Source organism: Taurulus bubalis, assembly GCF_910589615.1.
Source record: "Taurulus bubalis genome assembly, chromosome: 11".
Classification (NCBI taxonomy): Eukaryota; Metazoa; Chordata; class Actinopteri; order Perciformes; family Cottidae; genus Taurulus; species Taurulus bubalis.
The window spans coordinates 26,339,927-26,361,182 of record NC_136599.1 but is presented as its reverse complement, the minus strand read 5'-3'; the positions used below and the strand labels follow the sequence as shown (position 1 = coordinate 26,361,182).

At 42.4% G+C, this 21,256-nt stretch overlaps 1 protein-coding gene across 1 annotated transcript in view; it reads left to right on the top strand.

Moving 5' to 3' along the window:
- Positions 1-21,256, top strand: part of LOC306743244 (voltage-gated potassium channel subunit beta-2-like) — a gene marked incomplete at both ends in the record, with an annotated part of 43,395 nt that overhangs the window by 381 nt on the left and 21,758 nt on the right. Inside the window, 5 exons of the mRNA XM_079225746.1 lie at positions 6,949-7,289; positions 8,121-8,164; positions 14,833-14,870; positions 16,648-16,727; positions 18,113-18,157. Coding sequence (XP_079081872.1) covers positions 6,949-7,289; positions 8,121-8,164; positions 14,833-14,870; positions 16,648-16,727; positions 18,113-18,157 — 548 coding nt within the window. The remainder of the gene's footprint in view (positions 1-6,948; positions 7,290-8,120; positions 8,165-14,832; positions 14,871-16,647; positions 16,728-18,112; positions 18,158-21,256) is intronic.

Below are 21,256 nucleotides of genomic sequence, written 5' to 3'. Positions count from 1 at the left end.
CTTATTTGCAAATACTGCAGGGCTTCTTTTAAATAAAGAACACGTCTTTTAGACTTGTAATATTCTTGCAAAAAGCAGACATCAAGGATGATTTAACACCACAAGTTTACTTTTTTTTTTATTTGTGGAAAATAATATTGGTAATATCTGTGACCCCAGCACACAATACATTGCTCGGTGATTCAGTCACGCAAACCTTACAGTAAAAGTGAAGGCAGTATATTTCTTACCTCATCCAGCAGTGGGTGTAAGGATGCTGGAACTCAGTCCAAGTTAGGGTTGCTGGGGGATGCAAATAATGGCACCTACGGTGTCATCCTTTGCTACAAAAACATTAACATAGATTTAAGAAGCAAGTGCACAGTGCAGCCACAAAACGCATGAGAAAATGTCTTCTTGGCAGGCATAAGAGGGCATACAAGCTCTCTCAGGTTGCTTTCCTCTTCAAGTTGTGCTCTGCTTGTTTGAATAAAAAAAGGGAGGCACCGGCCCTCTTATGGCAACTTTAAACACGATGTCTTACGGCAGTACTAGCCACACTACACAGAAACTGTGTGTCTGGCATCAAATTAACTTTTCTTCTTCTCCATTAAGAGCACGTAGTTGCTCTCTGTGTGTGTCCTCTCTTTGTATGATATAGCAGTTTGAGTGTGTGAAGCTGCACTGATTAGCTAATTTGATGCACCTGTGTCATAAGTGACAGACTGTTTTTGCTTTGAAGATCACTTCCATAGGCTTCAATGTATTCATTTTTTTCATAAAAAGCTTAATATTTCAAGAACTTCAAAGGCAAGACGCCAAAATAATGATATTTTCTAAAAGATAAGACTCTTGCGAACGCGTGGAAGTTGTCTGTGGGTCTGTAGGTTACACAATGTGTCTCTAGTTGCGATTTTGAAATCAGGTACGATTGTCTGTGAGAGACATTTTAGCAGGGAGATTTAACATGGGAGGGAATGGAGGAAGGAGGAGGACCTCCTCTCACATAGCGTCTGATTTAATTAGGGTCCGAGCGACTGACAGAGTCAGTCCCGAGAGGACCCTATTGAAATACAAAGGATTATTTTTTTCATTATTCTGATCCTTATTTTTCCACTTTGGACTGTTTTTTGGGGGACTTGTCATATTCAAAAACTCACCAAATTTGGAACACTTGTCATGCCTGGTGAAAATAGGCATGTATCAAAGCCGGGAAAAAAAGTTCCAAAAAATGACTCTCTAGCGCCCCCTACAAGTTGGCCCGGTGACACCCCTCGCCCTGAATGTTTTTTTGACTTGAAAAAATTCACACATGTCCGTCTCCACCTGCTCTACAAAAAAGCCTCTCAGACCCATAAAGTCCGCCTATGAATATTTTCCGCCATCTTGGATTTTGTGAAAAACACATTACTGTAGTTTATTCCTAAACGCTTGCTCCGTTTCATACCAAACTTGGTACTTATCATTATTGGAGCTGGATCATCAATACTGCATTGACATTTATTGGATATCTCATTGCGTTGAGGAGATATCGACCAATCAACCTCTTAGGGGCGTGTCTTGTTTTTAAACACTCATAACATTAAAACTATTTGGACAAACGACTCCAAACTTGGGGTATATTTGCACATCGCATCCCCTAACTTGCAATAAATCAGGCGTCCGATTTGAACAATAGGGGGCACTACAGTACTTCGGCCAATTTGGCATTTTCGGCCCATTTTTTACTTTGAGCTAATTGCTATATGAGAGAAAGCTGTTGTAACTCCTCCATCCATGATGCTATTACCCCAATACTCCTCATGCATGATACTGGTCCATGCCTGAGGACATGTACATGACAAATGTTCAGATTGTCATAGCGCCACCCACTGGCAAAAGTAAATCTGCCAAACTGCATCCCATTTACAGGCAATTTAAATGACCTTGTATCCACTTCACATAGAGATGCATGTGTATGTTCACATTGGCAAACTCAAGGCCTGCATACATCATTGCTTCACTAAAGACAAGTGATTAAGTTGAATAAATAAATATTTATTTCATATATTTATAAATACGGGTAGATGAAATCTACCATTCTCATTGGTTGAAAGTGAGTCATGGGGTGTACTGGTGGCTGAGTGCCATTTATCATATATCATCCGCCCTGCTATAAACCGGCCTGATCAGTAAATCACAATATATTCATAGTAACCTACTAGCACCACCTACTGGCCAAACTAAATGTACCTCTTCACGTACAGAAACATGATGCACAGTATATGTTCACATTGTCGTAGCGCCACCTAGTGGCCAAAGGAAATCAGCCAAACAGCATCGGATTTAAATAAAAATGACAGCGCCCAATTGCATGCTGGGTAACGCTCGCGCACAAAACAAAACAGGAAGAGACAGATCGGAAGACACGCCACACAAACAGCTGTTCGCCGCCCAACGCTGAGACAGTCTTTCCCAGCATGCCTTTCGCCCGTGTAATTTGGAACCATGACGGATGCCAGTGACGCTGAAACCTAAGTAGCTCTACTGCGCTGCCAGGGTTAAACTGTAAAAAATAATTGCTGGTCCCTGCTCTTGTTGAGACCATGAAAAGAGACAGCCATCGTGTCCTTAAGTAGCTGAATATTTTAATAGTTGAACGGTTTCTGTAGCTGAATATATGAAGGAGGAGGAGAGGTGCTGAAGCATAAAGAAGAGGATAACAATAGTTGGACTGCTAAAGCATTCCAACTAATTACCTAATGACCCTCCTAATTAGAAGAACAATAGGTTCTTCGCTGGCCCGATGTTGTCGGTGCTTGGGCCCTAATAATAAACATTAGAAGAAGAATAGGTCCTTCGCTCCGACATAGTCAGTGTTTGGTGTAATGTCCAAACCTTCTGTGTAGTTTTTGTTGTTACTGTCAGATGTCTGTTGTGTTTTCTGTCACTCAACTTGTCTCTTGTTTCAGACGCTTCCCTCCTTGTGTGCCCTCCTCCTGTGTGATTGCAAGCCCCGGCCTGATTGTTTCCACCTGTGTCTCGTTGCCTGCTTTCCCCCGTGTATTTAGTCTGTGTCAATTCTTTGTTCTGTGCCAGTGTCTCAGTCTGTTCCAGTGAGCTTACCAGCGATTCACCGGTGTGTTTTCTCCGTGCTTTGACTAGTTTTTGGACTCGGATAGGGATGGGCGGATGAAGCCTTGTGAAGCATTGAAGCTTTCTTCCTATTTGTACCGAAAAGGCTTTCAAGGGGCTTCACTTTGAAGAAGAACAGCGTCATCTGGTGGCCGACTGGAATTAAAGCAGCCGTTTAACAGTGCAATCAGTTGAAAAGTGACAGAAATTCAGATCCTTGGTGGAGGTGGAAATGGAGGAGTTGTTTGATGACATCAATCAGTTAACGAAGCGCTAGAACAGCCGTTCCCAAACTTTTAAGGCCACGCACCCCCTTCTACATCCCGACCGGGTTCACGCACCCCCAATCCCCCACACCTTTAAAAAAACAACGCAACAGAGCCTATTTATAGCCGCATAAAATCGGACCAATGCGAGAGCTGTTTGCTCGCGCATGGCGTTTGTTACACGATTTAGTCCGCTGTATACATTTCAGTTACACAAGGCGTCACTTTTAAAGAGCAATAAGGATGGCGAGGACACACGCACAGGCTCAGAGGCAGATTGCATTTCACATTTATTTACTTAAACACAGTAAGCCATGTAAAGAACAAAGAGTGGCACATGCATAGGCTCAGAAACGGATATAAATAAAAAAGGAGGAGTCCATATGAGGATTTTCAAATGCAGCGCAGGTGGCTCAGCCTGCAGGAAGGGAGAGGGAGAGGGAGAGGGAGAAAGTGAGAGACTCACGTGAATGAGACTGCAATTGTTTTTGACTGTTTTGTAACTCTTCCAATTTTGATCTAAACAATGTAAGGGGCTTCTGACTTGCACTGGCATGCTTGGTGTTCAGGTGGCGGCGCAAATAAGAGGCTTCAGACAGCAGTTAGCCAGAACCTCACTGCACAACACGCACTGTGGCTTCGGGCAATCTGCATTGCCAATCCAAGTGAAGCCCAGACCCAGAGAATTGTCATCATATTTCCTCTTTTTTTTTTCCCAGTTTGATCCTCACTCTCGTTTCCTCTTTTTTCACCTTGACTGCGCGATGAGCCTCTGTGCTCCCGGTTTGTGTGTGATATCCCTTCCTCCTTCTCGGTCTCCTCCGTTTCCTCTTTCTCCGACTCCCGGTCGATTTCTTCTCCCGGTCTCTCCCCAGCACCTCTCTGTTTCTCTCCCTCCGGTTCCTCCCTCTCTCTCTGTCCCTCTCCTCTTGTATTACTGATAGCTTCAGATGTCCCACCTGACAGCTCCCCCGATTTCAGCCAGTTTAACATATTTTCATGGATGTTGCTGAATGAATGAAATGACGTTAGACGCACAAGCTAGGCTAGCTAGTGTGTACGTAAAAGACAGTCTGGCGGTCGGACCGGAAGTGCATATGTTTATTAAATTGTACGTTTTTAATTTTAAATTTAAATCTTACAAAGGGAATTTTTATAATAAAAAATCCTACTTAATTTTTTTTTAATTATGTTTAATATTAATTTTTACACCATTAGACCACCATTACATTTTTCCACTCGCGCACCCCTGGGTGTGCACCACACTTTGGGAATCCCTGCGCTAGAACAACACCTTAATGTTTCAATCTCACATCTCTGCAGTAAAAGTCAATTAAAGCTTTGTGTTCATTCACAGATTTGATGTTGCATACAACCATTAACAATGTTACTTCTGTCGTTTTTTTTACATTGCAATACAACTAAATGCAGGTCAATAATATGAAAGGACATGTTCATGATGGAATTCGATCCTCTCCACACCAAATGGAAAAGTTTATTTTGGGTGCACGTAACCAACTAGACTATAGAGAGACATTTATAACGGAGCACGTTTCTGTATATTTTTTTACGGCCCTAAAGTTTTATGCCAACAGATAAATAGTATTTGTCCTTTATAGCTTATATTAGTGAGGTAGGATTCATAGAAGTGGCAGTGTTTTGTGCAACATTGAATTTTTATGTAGCAGAGTTAGGCGCCAACACGTTCAAGATGTCAAACGTATCAAACCAATGAAACGCTTCAAAAAAGCACCAGTGACATTGGAGTCCACAGAAAGGACAAAATACATACAAAAACGTGCAAAACATATGTTGCGCACTTGGACACAGGAGATCCAGACGTGCATGTTTTTTTAAGAATTTCTTTACTAACAGGAGCAACAGTACACAACACACTGAAAAGTACAGAAACACACTGATCAGCTCCACACTACGTACTTCATGCTATTCTACACCAATCTGAATACAGTTTATTATACCTATATACACATTAACTTATATTATCACTAACAACTTCATTCACACTGGCGACATACACATTCACGCAACTGTCACTCACAGGCTACAAATGGTTACTACGGTTACTAGCTAGCTAAGCTAAGTGATTCATTATATTCCAGACGCGTCATGACATTCAACTTCCAAACACACATACATTCATATTTGCCTTCCAAACAGTTATGCCCATGTGTCGCTACTTTTATACCATTTAATCACTTTCACCCACCTGAAAAGTACAGAAACACACTGATCAGCTCCACACTACGTACTTCATGCTATTCTAGACCAATCTGAATAGCGCGAGAGCAGCTTTTTCCCTCACTTTTCCCCAAAGGACCCCTTAGCTGACCCAAGTCTCTGCCTGAACTTAAATCCATGTAACCAACATTAACCTCACATCATTCAAACCTCCGATAAACAGATAAACAAACAGATGCCAGGCGAACAAACAAAACAATTAACAATCAATAAAAATAATAAACAAATGAGAATATGGGGTGGGTCCAGGTCCAGTTCTTATTATAGGTGCAATGTTAATGTGGGCCCCACACATAACGTGAAACAAACAGTTAAAAATAATACAAAGAAAATAAAAATAGTACAGTCAGATACCTAGTGCAGTTGAGGGCTAGTATGTATATTATGCAGTTCAACCACAATTTATATAAAAAAAATCAGATGTCTAAAAAAGCAAAGGAAAACGTCAAGTGGTTAATGTCATGAGTTATGCCTTGATTGTTTTTTAAATGACAGATTATTACCAGTATGAGTAATATGAGGAGGTAGTGAAGCAGTAATTGCACGAAAAATAACAGTGCGTTTGAGGAGGTTTGTTCTTGGAGTTGGAGGTATCATGTGACCTGAGCTAGCGTTCCTTGTGAGATGGTTATGTCTGTTAGATGTATATTATAACTGATTGAAGAAATATTTAGGTGTTTGATTAAATACTACCTTCCTCAAAAACGTGAGACAGGCGAGAGTGCATATATGCTGTTAGTTCTTATTGAACACAGCATAAAGAGCGGCAATTCCACCACCACCGTGGGTTGTCCAGGTAATGATATTCAGGGGGGTGGTTTGGTTCATTGCGTAGTAATCCAGGCATCTTTGACAAGTTTCACTGGGACAGAGAATATGAAGGTTGTTATTAATTAATTAATGATTAGGCTTGTGGTTTTTGCTCTTTAAAATCTAAACTATTTTAAAAATCAATTTTGTCAACTTGGACTGGTGGGTTTTATCGTTAATTCCCACATTAACGATAATATATATGTGAGTATAGGTCTTGCACTGTTTTAAACAGCATTGTGAGGATTTTCATCCACACAAACAGAAAGGTTTCACATACTTCACACTCCCATGTTTCATTCACTGTTTGCACTTGAATATTGCATGACACACAGGTGTGATTACAAGCCATATTGCACATGGCAGTGGGAAAGTTTGAGATGTGTTAGGCTTGTCCTGATGATTCACCGACCCACTCTGATCAGCAGAGAAACGGGTGGCATTTATTGTAATGGCTTTATCACATTGTGATAAAGCCATGGATTGTGACACAAAATTGTGTTTCGTTATCAACTTCTAGATGTCCAAGCCTGGGGCCAGTGGAGGAGTGCCACCTGGGAGTCGGGACAGCAGTGGCATATGTAGAAGCAGTAGCATCAGCAGTGGGAATAGTGGGTCTGGAGGCAAGATACTGTCCCTGTCATCCATGAGTGAGAGTGTGCACAGTGGTCTGAGCTGTTTTTTGTCAGAGCAAGCACTGGAGCAGGAAGAAAAGCAGCAGCGCAGTAGCCAGTTAGCAGAGTTTCAGCGGCTGAGAGAGGTTCGTGCAGCTGCTCAGCTCAAAAATCTGGAGGATTTTCTTAAAATGAACCATGTTTCACTCGGGGACAGCACGGCTTATTCTACTGGCATGATATACAGGTAAGATGAATATTTATGTATTTATTAAATGTATCCTCATACAATCATCTTATGACATCTCACAAAAAGTTACTCCTAATTTTGTGTGATCTATCTACGGCATCTGACACATGATGGCAACTTCCTCCTAAATGCTGCATATGCAAAAGTTCACTCTGATAAGGCCATTTTTGCATTTTCAACTCAACCAACAATTGCTGTTTCTGCTTCTCTCCTATTTCCTTGCAAGATCTAGTTGAACTTGTGGGGAGTAAAAAAAAACCTACTCAAGCAATGTAGATATTATACTCCTTGCTTTGTTTAAAAATGTGCATAGGTCTAATGGTCCATGCCTAGTTTTCTATTATAAAGATTTGAGATATGTTTGAATCCCTTCAAATAAATTGGTACACAGTCTCTCTTGATAAATTGCCGTGATCCATCCCTTTTCAAAAACACATCTATACGTTTGTGGGACTTCCACAGCAAGTATAAAGCAGAACTAGTGGTTATTTCGATGGTGAATGGTAACTGTTTTCCCGGAGTTAAGCCACGAAAAAAGCCGTGCCCACTATCCGCCGCGAAAAAGCGAATGATGCGAATTAACCACATAAAGTCAAGTGAGTAAAGTTGAGCGAGTAAACGAAACGAAAAAGCATTGCGAAAATTCCGTTTTGGTTCTGCTCACATTGTAGCTGGAAATTGGTGGACACCAAGGTGTGTGTGTGTGTCTGTGTGTGTGTGTGTGTGTGTGTGTGTGTGTGTGTGTGTGTGTGTGTGTGTGAGAAAATGTAATATATTGATGCTATGAGATTTGCCGTTCTCACAGGACTGATTTCTTTTTGTCAACAGAAATCTAGGCAAATCAGGGCTGAGGGTGTCCTGTCTTGGATTAGGTGAGTGTGATATAAACATGCATTTACAATGATAATTAAACTATCAAAGTTATCTTTATTGTCAATTCTGCCATATGTAGTACATAGAGGTTCAAAATGTGATAATACTTTATTTGGATCGAGTTTACAAAAACTTTTGATTATTTGTAACATTTCAGCTTCTTAAATTCAAAAGGTCAATTCAGTTTATTTTATATAGCCCAACAACACAAATACAAGTTTGCCTCGGAGGGCTTTACAATCTGTACACATGACATCCCTATCCCGGGACCTCACATCGAATCAGGAAAAACTCCCCCAATAAAGATAGTAAAAACCCTTTCACAGGGAAGAAACCTGAGGGAGAGCAACAGAGGAGGATCCCTCTCCCCGGATGGATAGAAGCAATAGATGTCATGTGGCCAGAATGGATAACGTAACGGAGTTACAGCACATTCAATGAATGTGACAGAAATTATTCATATAATGAGTAGTATGCATGGTCCATGATCCAGATAGCCACGATCCATTAAGCAGAAGGAGGTAGAGAGGAGGGGCATCCCAGGGGCAGTGGGAGGAGAAAGCAGGGCCATGGCAGCTGGCAGGACCGGCTCCAGGCCAGTTGCATCAGCAGGGCCAGAGGGGAGGACCGGGGTCCTCCCCCCTGGCCAGGCAGCCACGAATTCATGGAAAAAGAAAGTAGAGTTAGTAATATGCATTGAAGAGACAATCATTTATCCAGAAGGAGAGAAATAAGAGGTGAAGAGGAGAGGAGGAGCGAAAGAGGAAGAGAAGGAAAGGAGTAGCTCAGTGTATCCTAAGATGTCCCCCAGCAGTCTAGGCCTATAGCAGCATATCTAGGGGCTGGACCAGGGCAAACCTGAGCCTGCGTCTACTCTTCAATGAGGTGACCGTGCCTGCCCCCCGAACTGAAAGTGAAGCTGATTCCACAGAAGAGGAGCCCGATAACTGAAAGCTCTAGCCCCCAACCTACTTTTTAACACTCTGGGAACCACAAGTAACCCTGCATTCAGTGAGCGTAATGCTCTCGTGGGGTAATATGGCACTATAAGGTCCTTAATGGTAACTGGTGCATCACCAGTTAAGGCTTTGTAGGTAAGGAGAAGGATTTTAAATATGATTCTCGATCTTACAGGAAGCCAGTGGAAAACAGCTAGTACAGGAGTAATGTGATCTCTCTTCCGCGTCCTCGTTAGTACACGAGCTGCAGCATTCTGGATCAGTTGGAGAGATCCAAGGGATTTACCGGAGCAGCCTGATAATACGGAGTTACAGTAATCCAGTCTTGAGGTAACAAATGCGTGAATCAATGTTTCTGCATCGCATTGAGACAGGATGTGCCGGATCTTTGAGATGTTCCGTAGGTGAAAGAAGGCGGTCCTTGAGATCTGTTTCACGTGAGAGACAAAGGACCGGTCCTGGTCAAAAATAACTCTGAGATTCCTTACGTTGGTGGTAGATGCCAAAAGTAAACTGTTCACTTTTTTGTAAATGTTTTTTTGCGTTGGTGGAGTTTCTCCAGCTGTCTTCTCACCTGCTCAGTCATCACAGAGAGAGGGGGAGGGTGGAAGAGCCCGTTGTTGTTGAGGGCTCAGTGGGAGAGCCATTGGATGTTGAGGGCTCAGTGATTGTGCAGCTCAACAGGGTAGACAGAGGTGGAGGAGTTTGGGAGGTGTGTTGTGTGGGGGAGACGGATGAGGGCTGTGAACTAAACCTATTGGAGAAACAGTTCAACTCGTTGGCCCTCTCCAGGGAGCCCCCTGGTTGTCTCCCTCCCACCTTGAAGCCAGTAATCTGCTTCATCCCGGTCCACACCTCCCTCGTGTTGTTCTTCTGGAGTTTGGCCTCCAGCTTCCTCCTGTATGAGTTCTTGCCCTCCCTGAGCTTCAGGTTGCGCTGGACTCTCCTTTGCTCATCCCTGTCCCCAGACCTGAAAGCAGCTTTCTTCTTGTTAAGAAGAGCCTTCAGGTCCCTGGTGATCCAGGTCTTGTTGTTGGGGAAGCAGGGCACAGTCCGGGATGGTATGGAGGTGTGTTCACAGAACTTAATGTATTCTGTGATGCAGTCAGTCATGCTGTTGATGTCCTCCCCATGTGGTCCACACAGCACCTCAGCACCTTTGTGAAAAACAAAGGAAAGTCTGAAGAACTAGGAAAAGGAAATCTGGGAGCTTTGAGCTGGAATAGCACGAGCAATAAAGATATGAAGCATACAAGTAGAACTTACCTTCTCACCTGTAATCAACCACGGATCGGATTCAAACATGATGGAGCAAGCTACTGGGAAATCAGTCAAGCAGCCCAAGGTGGAGCGAACTACAGCAAAAAGATGATTTACATGTCTGGTCAACAGCATTACCAGAACCTACAAGGACATGTCAGAAAAAGAGCTCAGAGATCACATTACTAACTCTACTCCTTCCCGGGGGCGAGGAAGCCCCCAGGACCGTGACTGTGTCTGTAGTCGGTCCTGCCCGGCGGCCCTGCTGATGCCCCTCTTCTCTACCTCATTCTGCTGACATGGATTGTAGTTATCTGGATCGTGGTCATGCCTACTACTCATTATATTAATAATTTGTCATATTCATTGATTCCTGATCCGATGTGAGTTCAGGACACATGAATATAACCGAGCCAAGATATGCTAGAACCAAATCTACCAAATCAGGGGATGACCATTTAGGTTGTGTAGTCTGTGGTGATGGAAAGCATAAGAGAAAACTCTAATTGAAGCTAACTGAGAAGAAGGCTGCAGTAAGAAAATTGTGAGCATGCAAAAGATGCCTTAAAGGTTCATGAGGACGTTTCATACTGCCAAACTGACTTTCTTTGTAAAAGCCAAGTATGCAAAGATGAGCAAGCTCCTAAGCATCATTACTCTCTGTGTCCCAATGGGGGGGGGCAGATTCGGCCCAGAGGGGGAGAGAACCAGAAGGAAATATACGGAAGATCAAGATGAGTTCACCAGAATTGGCAAAACAATGCCGGGACGTGTTCTCCAACACTGCTTCAAGAGCCTTCAGCGCTGTAAAAGAACCACCAAGCGTTCTCGTGGAATGTGGATTGCAACCAGCGATTTTGATGCTCCTCGAGGTTGCAGCAAATGCTGGACGAAAAAAATCAGGATATTAATTGATTTGGTTTCAGACACAAATTATATAACCCACAAGACTGCAAGCAAACTGAACCTCAGAAGGGAAGAAATTAGGCTTGTCATCCATGGAGTTGGAGGGATGAAGGTTCGTGTGGAGAAGAATTGTTGCCTTCTAAGGATCCGAGTAAAAACTCTCAAGGGCACACTCAAACCGCATCAATTGGTTTGTTATGGACTAGACACCAGAGCAGTTGCACAAGTTTTTCCCAAGCATACGACTTGATGAACTTGTGAGACCCAAAGAAGTACATTTGCTCATAAGCCACAGAGAAGGGCAACTAGCGCCACAAAGAATCAAAGCTGTTGGAGACCTCATACTGTGGGACAGACCACTTGGAAAGACGGTTAGCGGAACGCATCCTGACCTCTTTTGAGGAGCTCACTGTTTCAGCCCACATGTCCAAGACACATTTTGCAAGGTCAATGAGCGCAGCAGCTGTACAAGGAGCTCACTAGCAGGATCCTAGAGACTCTTCTACAAAACAAACAGGTTAGCACTAAGTTTCAGGATTCAAGGCCTTCAACCACCAATAAGGACTTCCTTGTGGTGTAAATGGGATAGTATTGGTACAGCATGTGGGCCGAAATGCAGGGGTTACCGCTGCGAGAAATGCCAGCCAGGCGGCAAAGAAATTACTCTTGCTGAGGGGAGGGAACTCGTAATAGTAAAGGAAGGCCTCAACTATGTCAGAGGCGATAGCCACTGCAAAGAACCACATTGGCATTCCAGATATCCTTGGTTTGAAGATCTAGCCTCTCTGCCTAACAATAACAGGACAGTCAAGGCTAAGTTTCTCAGAATGGAAAAGCAGCTAGCCAAGGACCCAGAGTGGAAGATTGCCTATGCTGATCAAGTGCATAACATGGTTAACCGAAAGGCTGCAATAAAATTGTCCAAGAATGCAACAAATGATGGGAAAGTGCCAGTGTGGTATGAGTCACCTTATTGCTCCTAACCCACACTCTCATAACCCCAGTGAGACTAGCAGCCAGAAGTGCAGAGGTGTAAGGAGGAACGCCTACGGAAATGCAAAACAATGAAAACATGCACCAAGCGAAATCGAAGTTTTCACCATCAATACTGCTAACCCCTTCCTCATGTACTGCCTTGCGGACTCCATATAACCCGCCATCCTGCATTGACCTAAGACAGCATCAGCGTGTGGCACGACAGGATAGTTACGGGCACTCATATAGCGCTGAGGATTGCTCAAACTTAGCCGAAAGCGGGAGGCCAGTGGCTAGCAAACCACTGTCCTTGAAAGAACCCCACAAAGCCCACCGAGGGTGCAGCATCGGCGTAGAATTGTAGTGCATCTGAGGAATTCACCAGATCGTTATAGAAGAATGTCACCCCATATCAACGCTCAAGCAGCAGCGCCCAGAACCTCAGGTCCGAACGGCACCCCCCATCGAGAAATATATGATCCTGCAAATTGGGCGCGGAACCTGCCATATCCAGCAATCGGGAGATAAACAAGCGTCCCTGTGGAATAACCCGCATGGCAAAGTTCACATACCCCAAGAGGGAGAGTAACTGCCTCTTTAAGTTTCCCTCCCCGCAACATGCTTCCGAAATCTCGCAAATGCGTTCCAACTTTGCTATAGGCAGGGAAGCTTTCATCTCCTGCATATCAAGCGTGATGCCTAAAAACTCCTGCCGGGTTTCTGGCCCCATGGTTTTCTCCTCCGACAGTGGAATGCCGAGGGAATGGAAACAATCCTTCAATTTGCACAGCGAAGTGCCTGAGCTATCATGGGGGGATAGAAATGGAACCTAGAATCCCACCTGATACCAAAAAGATGCCACTACGGCGGATGAATCGGGACTATCTTAAATGCATCTGTAATATCTGCCTTGGAGAGCCATGTGCCTCGCCCAGCCAGTTTTATCAGTTCAATGGCATTATCTACCGAGGCATAATGCAGCCCAAAAGGCTCGGGAGGGATGCCATAACAAGGCCATAACGGGGAGCTGCCAAATCGAATATAAGCCTCTTCTTCCCTGAATATTTTCCCGTTTCCAGCGGGACTCGTACGAAACACAGGAAACGGCGAGGACTTGAAAGGGCCGATGACACACTTCTTCCTAACTTCCTTCTCAAGCAGCTGCCTCACCGTTCCCGCATCATTTACAGCAGACTGGAGGTTTTTTGACACGGAAGTTTCGGTCGGCATCGAGAGGACTCCTACCGGGAACCCTTGTGACAACCCTGTCAGTAGATAATCTACGAAAACCGAGTCTGGATGAGAGTACAGTTCACTAGCTAGTGACTGCAGATTTATTGGTGTCGTAGGATGCACTTTCAAAATCTTTTTTAGCCACGCTGTCGCCCCCCCTTCAGGCGACTCCCGGGTGCGCACCAGGGGCAGTCTTACCGGGGTTGTGCATCTCTGCAGAAACTACACACATGGAGAAAACTCATGAAACAAACATACACTTTCATTAAAATTGGCACAAATAAGAGGCTCTCTATGACTATGCACCTCACGGTCCTGTGTCTCGTTATAGCGCCGGAAAGGAGGCGGCTGAGCATTCCTTGAGTGGCCCGGGAGAGGTGGCTGGAATGCCGGAGCTGGACATAACGGCAGATAGTGCCCGACATCCCCGCAGTACCTGCATGCCAGTGTTTGTGAGCCGCCGGCAACCATAAGCAGTATCTATGTGTCCAAAGTGCCCCAATCCAGCCGACTGGATGAAGTGCGGCTTTACTGGCGAACGCTCTATGATACTGATAAAATATCTTACCCCCGTATCTCAAATTGAGATCCCCGATCAGCACCATGTACATATCTAATTCCTGTCTCCTCTCTGGGTATACCGCACAGATCACATCACGGTACACTCCCAACGCTACCAGAAATTGCCTGATCGTTAACTCCCCAATTAACCGTGGGTCTGCCGCTTTAAACACCACAGATATGTCCCCTACGGAGGCTATGCTCCTATCACACTCAGGGGACAGCAACATTATGGTGATAAGATTAATGTTCCTTCCTTGCAAAATGTTTGCCCTGAGTCGTGAAGAAATATTCGCCACTAGCGGAATATATGGCATCTATTCCGAAGTTATGGTATCTGTGTTCCGAAGTGTAGATGTGCCCCAATGTTATTTTATTGCTCAGTGTTATGGTCACACTAGATCCTGTTATACAAATAGAATGTGTACAGTTAAAGCAAGTATAGTTAAAACAAATATATATATATATATATATATATTATATTTAAATTCCTCACAAACGTCCAGATTATTGCTCAGTAAATCATATATACCTTGTAGAAATAAAAAAGGTACCTGGTTGTTCAAATATAACTACAGTATATGGTCTTTGTAAAAGCCTAAATGTCCCCATTATGTCATAACTTCATATTTTGTTCCCCAACACCACATATATGTATTGGTACATACTCTACTTGTATACCATGAGTACAAAAGATTATATTGGAATTCAGGAGTAATTATGATGTATGTTGCAGGCTGTAATCTAAAGCATTTCCTTTCATCTTTATGCAGGCACGTGGGTCACCTTTGGAGGCCAGATAACAGATAAGGTAGGTGAGAATACTTGCAGTCTTGTGTAATCCAGGTTGAAGTTTAACAGGATTTAACAATGACAGAATAGTTTCACCAAGTAACATACATCGACATCTTGAGTACAAAGATTGCATTACCACGCTGACGCGATTTTTCACAAATAATGGATTGTGGCTTTTGATAGCACCACAAATGACATCATTGGAACCACTATCTGCTACAAAAGCACACAATCCTTTCATGAATTCCCCTCAGCGTGTAAAAAGCTCATTGAGCAAAATTCTCTTCTAAATCTTAACTCATGGTACATAACGCCTCAACTTTTTTTGTAAATCCTCATAGAACAAAGTTGTGTCTAACATTTTCTATCTGTACGTATTGTCACAAGTCTCAAGTTTAACATTGTTTCACTTGACCTCTTACAACTCCTCTATTAGTACCTGCAAATTAGTGTACATGTACAACAATATAACATGATACCAAATATCACTAAACGGTGATCAGTAACCAATAATCAATTAACCAACATTGCTCCCGGAGATCCCAGTCATTGCAAAATCTGTGCTGCTGACCCCGAGGTTTCTACTTGCCACCCTTGAACAGCTCTCACTTATGTCTTCTAGTCTGTCCATGTTCTCAGTTTCCATAGGGCCTGTCCATCCCTGTGAGTAGGGCATTTCACCTGTACCGTCACATGGTCGTATGTCTCTTGGATTTAATGTTTTTCCGAGTCAGAAGTTATTTCACTTGGCGTTCCAAAAAGAGAAATGTGGACCCCTTAACCAGAGCCTTTAACCAGGAATGGACAGACTGTTATATGTTTATTATTCCCACAATCAGTTAAAAAGCAGTATGTCTCATGTTCAGCAACATAAAAATCAGCGATGGGATGCGCTACTACGAGACAAAGCACAGATCTTTCGAGCAAACTCACCGACTCGCATCCGAAATTAAGGCACAGAAAAATAAACCGAAGAGGCCAATTTGATCAGTAACCTAATACATGACCAACAATGATGACAATAGAGAGGACAAATGAGCTGAAACAAGTGGTTTAAGCATCAAATCTGTGGTCGGTTTTTCAAGATCCAGCTTACTTAAAAACATACGCCGCCGATTTGAGGTCCTGCTCGCAGGGCCGGTGAGCCCCGCCAGCACCGGGTGATCAGCGGTCTGGTGCCCGCCGATAGCAGACTGATCGCAGCAGGACTTTTTTAAATGATCCGCTGGCTCCGATGTCTCAGTAGCGATTAAACATGAGATATAATTTGGTTTTGGAAGATCTACCAAGCAGTCTTTGGTAAATGCTTCATTAACGGACAATCCATGTAGTCCACATCAAAAGAATACATTCATAAGAACTAGTCACATTTAGTTATAACAAAGCATGACAAAACAATCCAACAAAACTGCAGCGCTAAAACAGTGCACACTCAAGAGCACGAGCCACGATCAGAAGGAACGATATTAACTATCAAATAAAAACAACACCATAGACACATGCTACTGCAGATGTAAAAACACAAAATGCAGTTTACTCACCACATGCTGTTCACTTAAAGACAAAGTCCATCCGCCTCTCTTTGTTAACAAACAAAGAGATCACCAAACAAAGACATCACCATAACTCAACATTCTGGCTTAATTAGGTTATGCAACCTTCGTGAAACAACTTGTCATTTTGAGAACCTTTCAACTTGACAGCAGAAAGATCTTATCAGAGGTCAGAGAGGGAGAAAATGCAATTGTTTTACTCATTCCTCATATTTATCATCTCAAATTTTGCTGTTGAAGGTGGCAGAGGAGCTGATGACTTTGGCATACGAGAATGGGATCAATTTGTTCGACACAGCTGAATTGTATAATGCTGGAAAGTAAGTATGATTGCGTATGACTAAGATGAAATCAAGATGTGACTTAATACACTGTTTATTCATAACCACACACATGTTTCTGTAACAAAACATGTGCACACAACACTATCATGCCACATGTGCAACAAGTTGAGAAAAACAACTAAATAGTTAATTAAACTTAAACAGCAAAAAGCGCCTGTGCGTACGAAGAAGGGAAAGTGAGTTATAATTCTTGTCTCATTTGTGGTCTGATTGTCACAAATTCCATTACTTTTTAAATTGTTTTGATCTGGCTTGCCTGTTTTCACTAACTCTCCTGTGATTTCAGGTCCTGCCACTCACACCATGAAATCACTCATTCCCCTCACCTGGTCTACCACACCCAGCTCACCTCCCGGTTTTGACCCTGCCTGAATACAGAGGAAACTGAACTATCCCTGTCTCTTCGTCGTGCTTTTGGGTTCCAGTTTGCATGTACTAGTAATGTTTACACTGAAACAGTTAATCCATCAAATTCAGTGTCCCCTGCTGTATCGCTATTTTCGAAGCTACTGTTGCTAGCTGTCATCAGCTCTGGCTGTCATGTCTATCAATGCTTTCGTCATACGGAAGTGGGTGTGGATTAATCTCTTAGCCCATTGGCAACTTCTTTGCATTTTTTCTAAATTATGCAGTGGGTGGATTTAGACCTGGGGGTGATCATACACCTTACATTTGATCTACTGCATTCCAATCGAGATAGAGTTTCCTCGGATTTTCTTAATCAGGTAAATTACCAGATGTTACATCCTCAGTACTAATAATCCATGTTTTCACTACATACCAAAAGTTTAGAATCTGCTGTTATGTATTTTTTATTATTATTCAATAACCAATTCTGAATTTAAATTGGCAAAAATGAAAATGAATCACAAAATGAAATGTCAACAATATATGAAATGTACTTTGTAATGCAAATTGCTTAAAAGTAATTTTAATTCTAAAAAGCCATTAGAGAAAGAACAATTTACCCATGACTCCTTTGACAGATCTGGACCATACACAAATTGTTTGTGACAAAGGGAACATTTAAAATACAAGATAATTGGTGAAAGCGACAACTTACTCGTACTAGCCACTTAAAAACGAGGCCCATTCTTTGGGGCTTTCAATCATGATATCAGCTGCTCACACCAATCCAATAGCACAATGACACATCAAAATTGTTAGCCTGTCATCTTGCTGCTGTCTCTTTTTAAATATCATCTCTATGCCTTTAGTACGTTCTGCTGATGCCCCTCATCTCCCCTTCACTGCAAAGTCTTTGCAGATTCATCATCTTCATCATCAAGTTATTATTGTGATTATCTTCATCAGCTACTCAAAACACATGGCTTTCTCTTTCTGTTAATCTCTTTTCTCAGGGCTGAAGTGGTCTTGGGAAGTATCATAAAGAAGAAAGGATGGAGGTAGAGTTTTCAGATTGTAATATTAAAACTAGAAGCATCATATTGGAAGGTTTAGTTTAAAAGTGTTCCATTTCTAATTTTTTGCAACAGTCAAATTTAGCACTGCGTATTGGATGACATTACACTATATTTGTTGTATATACTTTATTAAACAGCATATCCCAGTTCCCAAAAAATCACTCATTATCAGAGGCCATATGTAGAGACAATTCAAATGATATAAAAAATGCATAATGAAGAGATTTCAGTGTTTCTTTTGGACAGGTAAAGTACTATCAAAAATACAATCTGCAGCTTGATGTCAAAAGAAACTGTTATTTCTATGTTATTAGGCATATATCTACACAATAATTAAAGAACCTTGGTGCATATTTCCCTAGTTATCAAACTATTCATTTAAAATAAAGCTGGTGGTAGCAACAGGCCATTCTAATGAGTTCTCTGAACAATACTTTCTTTAATCCTGCTGAAACCAAGCTTGTAAATCATCATTCCTGTTGTTGCTACTCCCCCAGGAACTGTTAAGGTGCGATGCCACTGTCATCTCACAAGGATGGAACTGATGTTTTCCCTCAAACTCTTACATTGTCTAAGTAGCCTACCTTGTGACTCAAAACTAGATTTTCCAGCACAGACACTGGTTTCAAAGCGGACACACTCCATTCAGGATACATAAGACAGAATGATAGTTCCCAGTTAAGACCCTCGAAAAATTTGACGAAAAACGCCTATCCGGGTATACCCAAAGTAAATTGCAAGCTGTACTTGAACTATTTGGAGTAAATGCATGGTCTTGGTCTCTTTTGAAAAGTAACACTCTGAAGCTTTTTTCCTTCAATAGTCAGAATCACTTTAAGTGCTGCTGACACTGAGTTATATAAGTTTGAACACACTAAAGTATAAAGTTTTTATTTCCGCCTGAACATTTCTTTGCAAATAGATGCCTGTAGATGACTATAAATGGGATTTATGGACTGGAAAACACAATGGCACCATAGCCTGAAGCCTTATCTAGTCAAAGTAAAAAGCTGATTTTTTTACATGTGTAAAATGAATATTTTACACATGTTTTTCTAATGAAATGTCTAGCCTTTTTTCCATTTTGAGACTGAAAATATTCATGATATATAGACTATATACCTATTAAAAAGGCTTATAGTCTTGCAAACCAATAGAGGTACTATTCATATTTACTACCAGTATTGCTGACACAGAGAAAATGAAGTATAAATGCATTTTCATGCTAATTCAATGCCAAACTGAGGCTCTGTGAGCAGCTGCCTCTTCTCATCAAATTGAAGGCTGTTGGGATTACCTGCCCTTGCCCCTCTTCCTGGTATTCGTTTTTTTTTGGCAATTTGATTGGCTGTACGAAACGCCTGTCATCTGAGCCGTATGACGTGACAGGCTTGATCCACATAAGAAAAGAGGGGCTGAGCCTGTTCAACGTAGCTTCTGGTTGGGTAATGTAGTCTGTCAGTCAGAACAGCTCCTATTGGTTCAAGTGACGTTTCATTGTAAAGGTTGGATTTCGGCGGTCATTTTGATACCGAGTTTTTGTCTGTGCTCTCATGCAAACTTGCTTTTCTTAGAAAAAACAAAAATATGTTCTTTCATATCTTCCAGCTGATATAAAATGATGCAACGCCAGTTGGTGGATATTTATGGACGTAATCACGTGTTTTGGACTAAATCTTATATTATATTTTTTTTATTGGACCTTTACGACGTAACAACTCCGTTGTTGTTGGAATGTTATGGATTTATGGATCAATATGAGGTGTCATCGGTGAGTTGCCTGGCTTTTGCTATCGTTTGTTTGTTTGTTGTTGTTGTTGTCTGACAAAAGTCTTGTTTGTAGCTACTGTGGTGGTCTGATCTTGAAACGAATTGCACAGCTGGAATCACAAGAATCGTAGGTTTCCAGGAACATGTGGCACTCGTACCGAACTATAAATAGAGGCACAGTGAACAATAGTGTACAGTGAAGGACGCCCGCGGGATGGCAGCAGGTTAAGAGGTTAAAGCAGGCTGTTACATGACATCGCCAGTGAAGTAAATTATTTATATGAGTAATAAGCAGCAGTGGACATAGTAGAATAGTAATGCTACAAAAATCATTGTAAGTAGGTATCAGGAATAGTAATAGAAATGTGACTAATAATAGTAGCAGTGGAGGTCAGGCAGGACCACTGCAGGAGGCACGACCAGTTACCAGGTATAACCAAAATCCATGGAAACCTGCGAGGCAAAAGCACAAAGACTCAGGAGAAGGAGCAAAGTGTGGGAGAGGGAGAAGAGGGGATCCTCAGAAGTGACATTCAAGGCTTATAGCAGCATATCTAGGGGCTGGTCCGAGGCAAACCTGAGCCAGCCCTAACTATAAGCATTATCAAAAAGGAATATACACAAGCACATATTCCGGTTAATACATTAATGTATTGTAAGCTAACAATCAGGAGGTGTTGTTGACAGTATTTTAAGCATGTGTATTGTGTAGTGGCTGACCAATTTCAACTCTGTGTTCGGGGTAGTGTCCACAAAGACAATTATTCCCAGCTGAAAGCACTGCCGGGAGTGCTTGAGTGCTTTGGAGGTCAGCTGAGATGCTTTCGTCATCATGATAATGAATATCTGCAGAAGTAAAACTGTTAAAGTAAGGTAGAATATTTGCTTTCTCTGAAGGGAAGGCTGAAGTACGTAGGAAGAGTGCACAAACCCGCAGGTCTACGTGAGCTCATTGTGTGAGGGGAAACATCTCGATGAGTACCATCTTTTGGTTCAAGAACTGAAATTGGATGATGCACGAACAGTACTTTCAAATGAGCAGGAAATGTTGCTCTAAAAAATGAAACTTTCCATAGCAAGGAGAGACACAAATTACCGGGAGGCCATCAGCTCAGAGGAATGTCCAACTATTGGAAAAAGTGATCCGTTGTCCCTGCAGTAAGTGGTGGAGAAGGTGGTCTGGGTTATCCAATATGTCCTCTCCACCATCTTCTCCAGACTGTCCAGTTTGCAGCCAATGATGGAGCCGGCCTTCTTAACCAGTTTGTTAAATCTGTTTGCATCTCCGGCTCCAATACTGCCTCCCCAGCA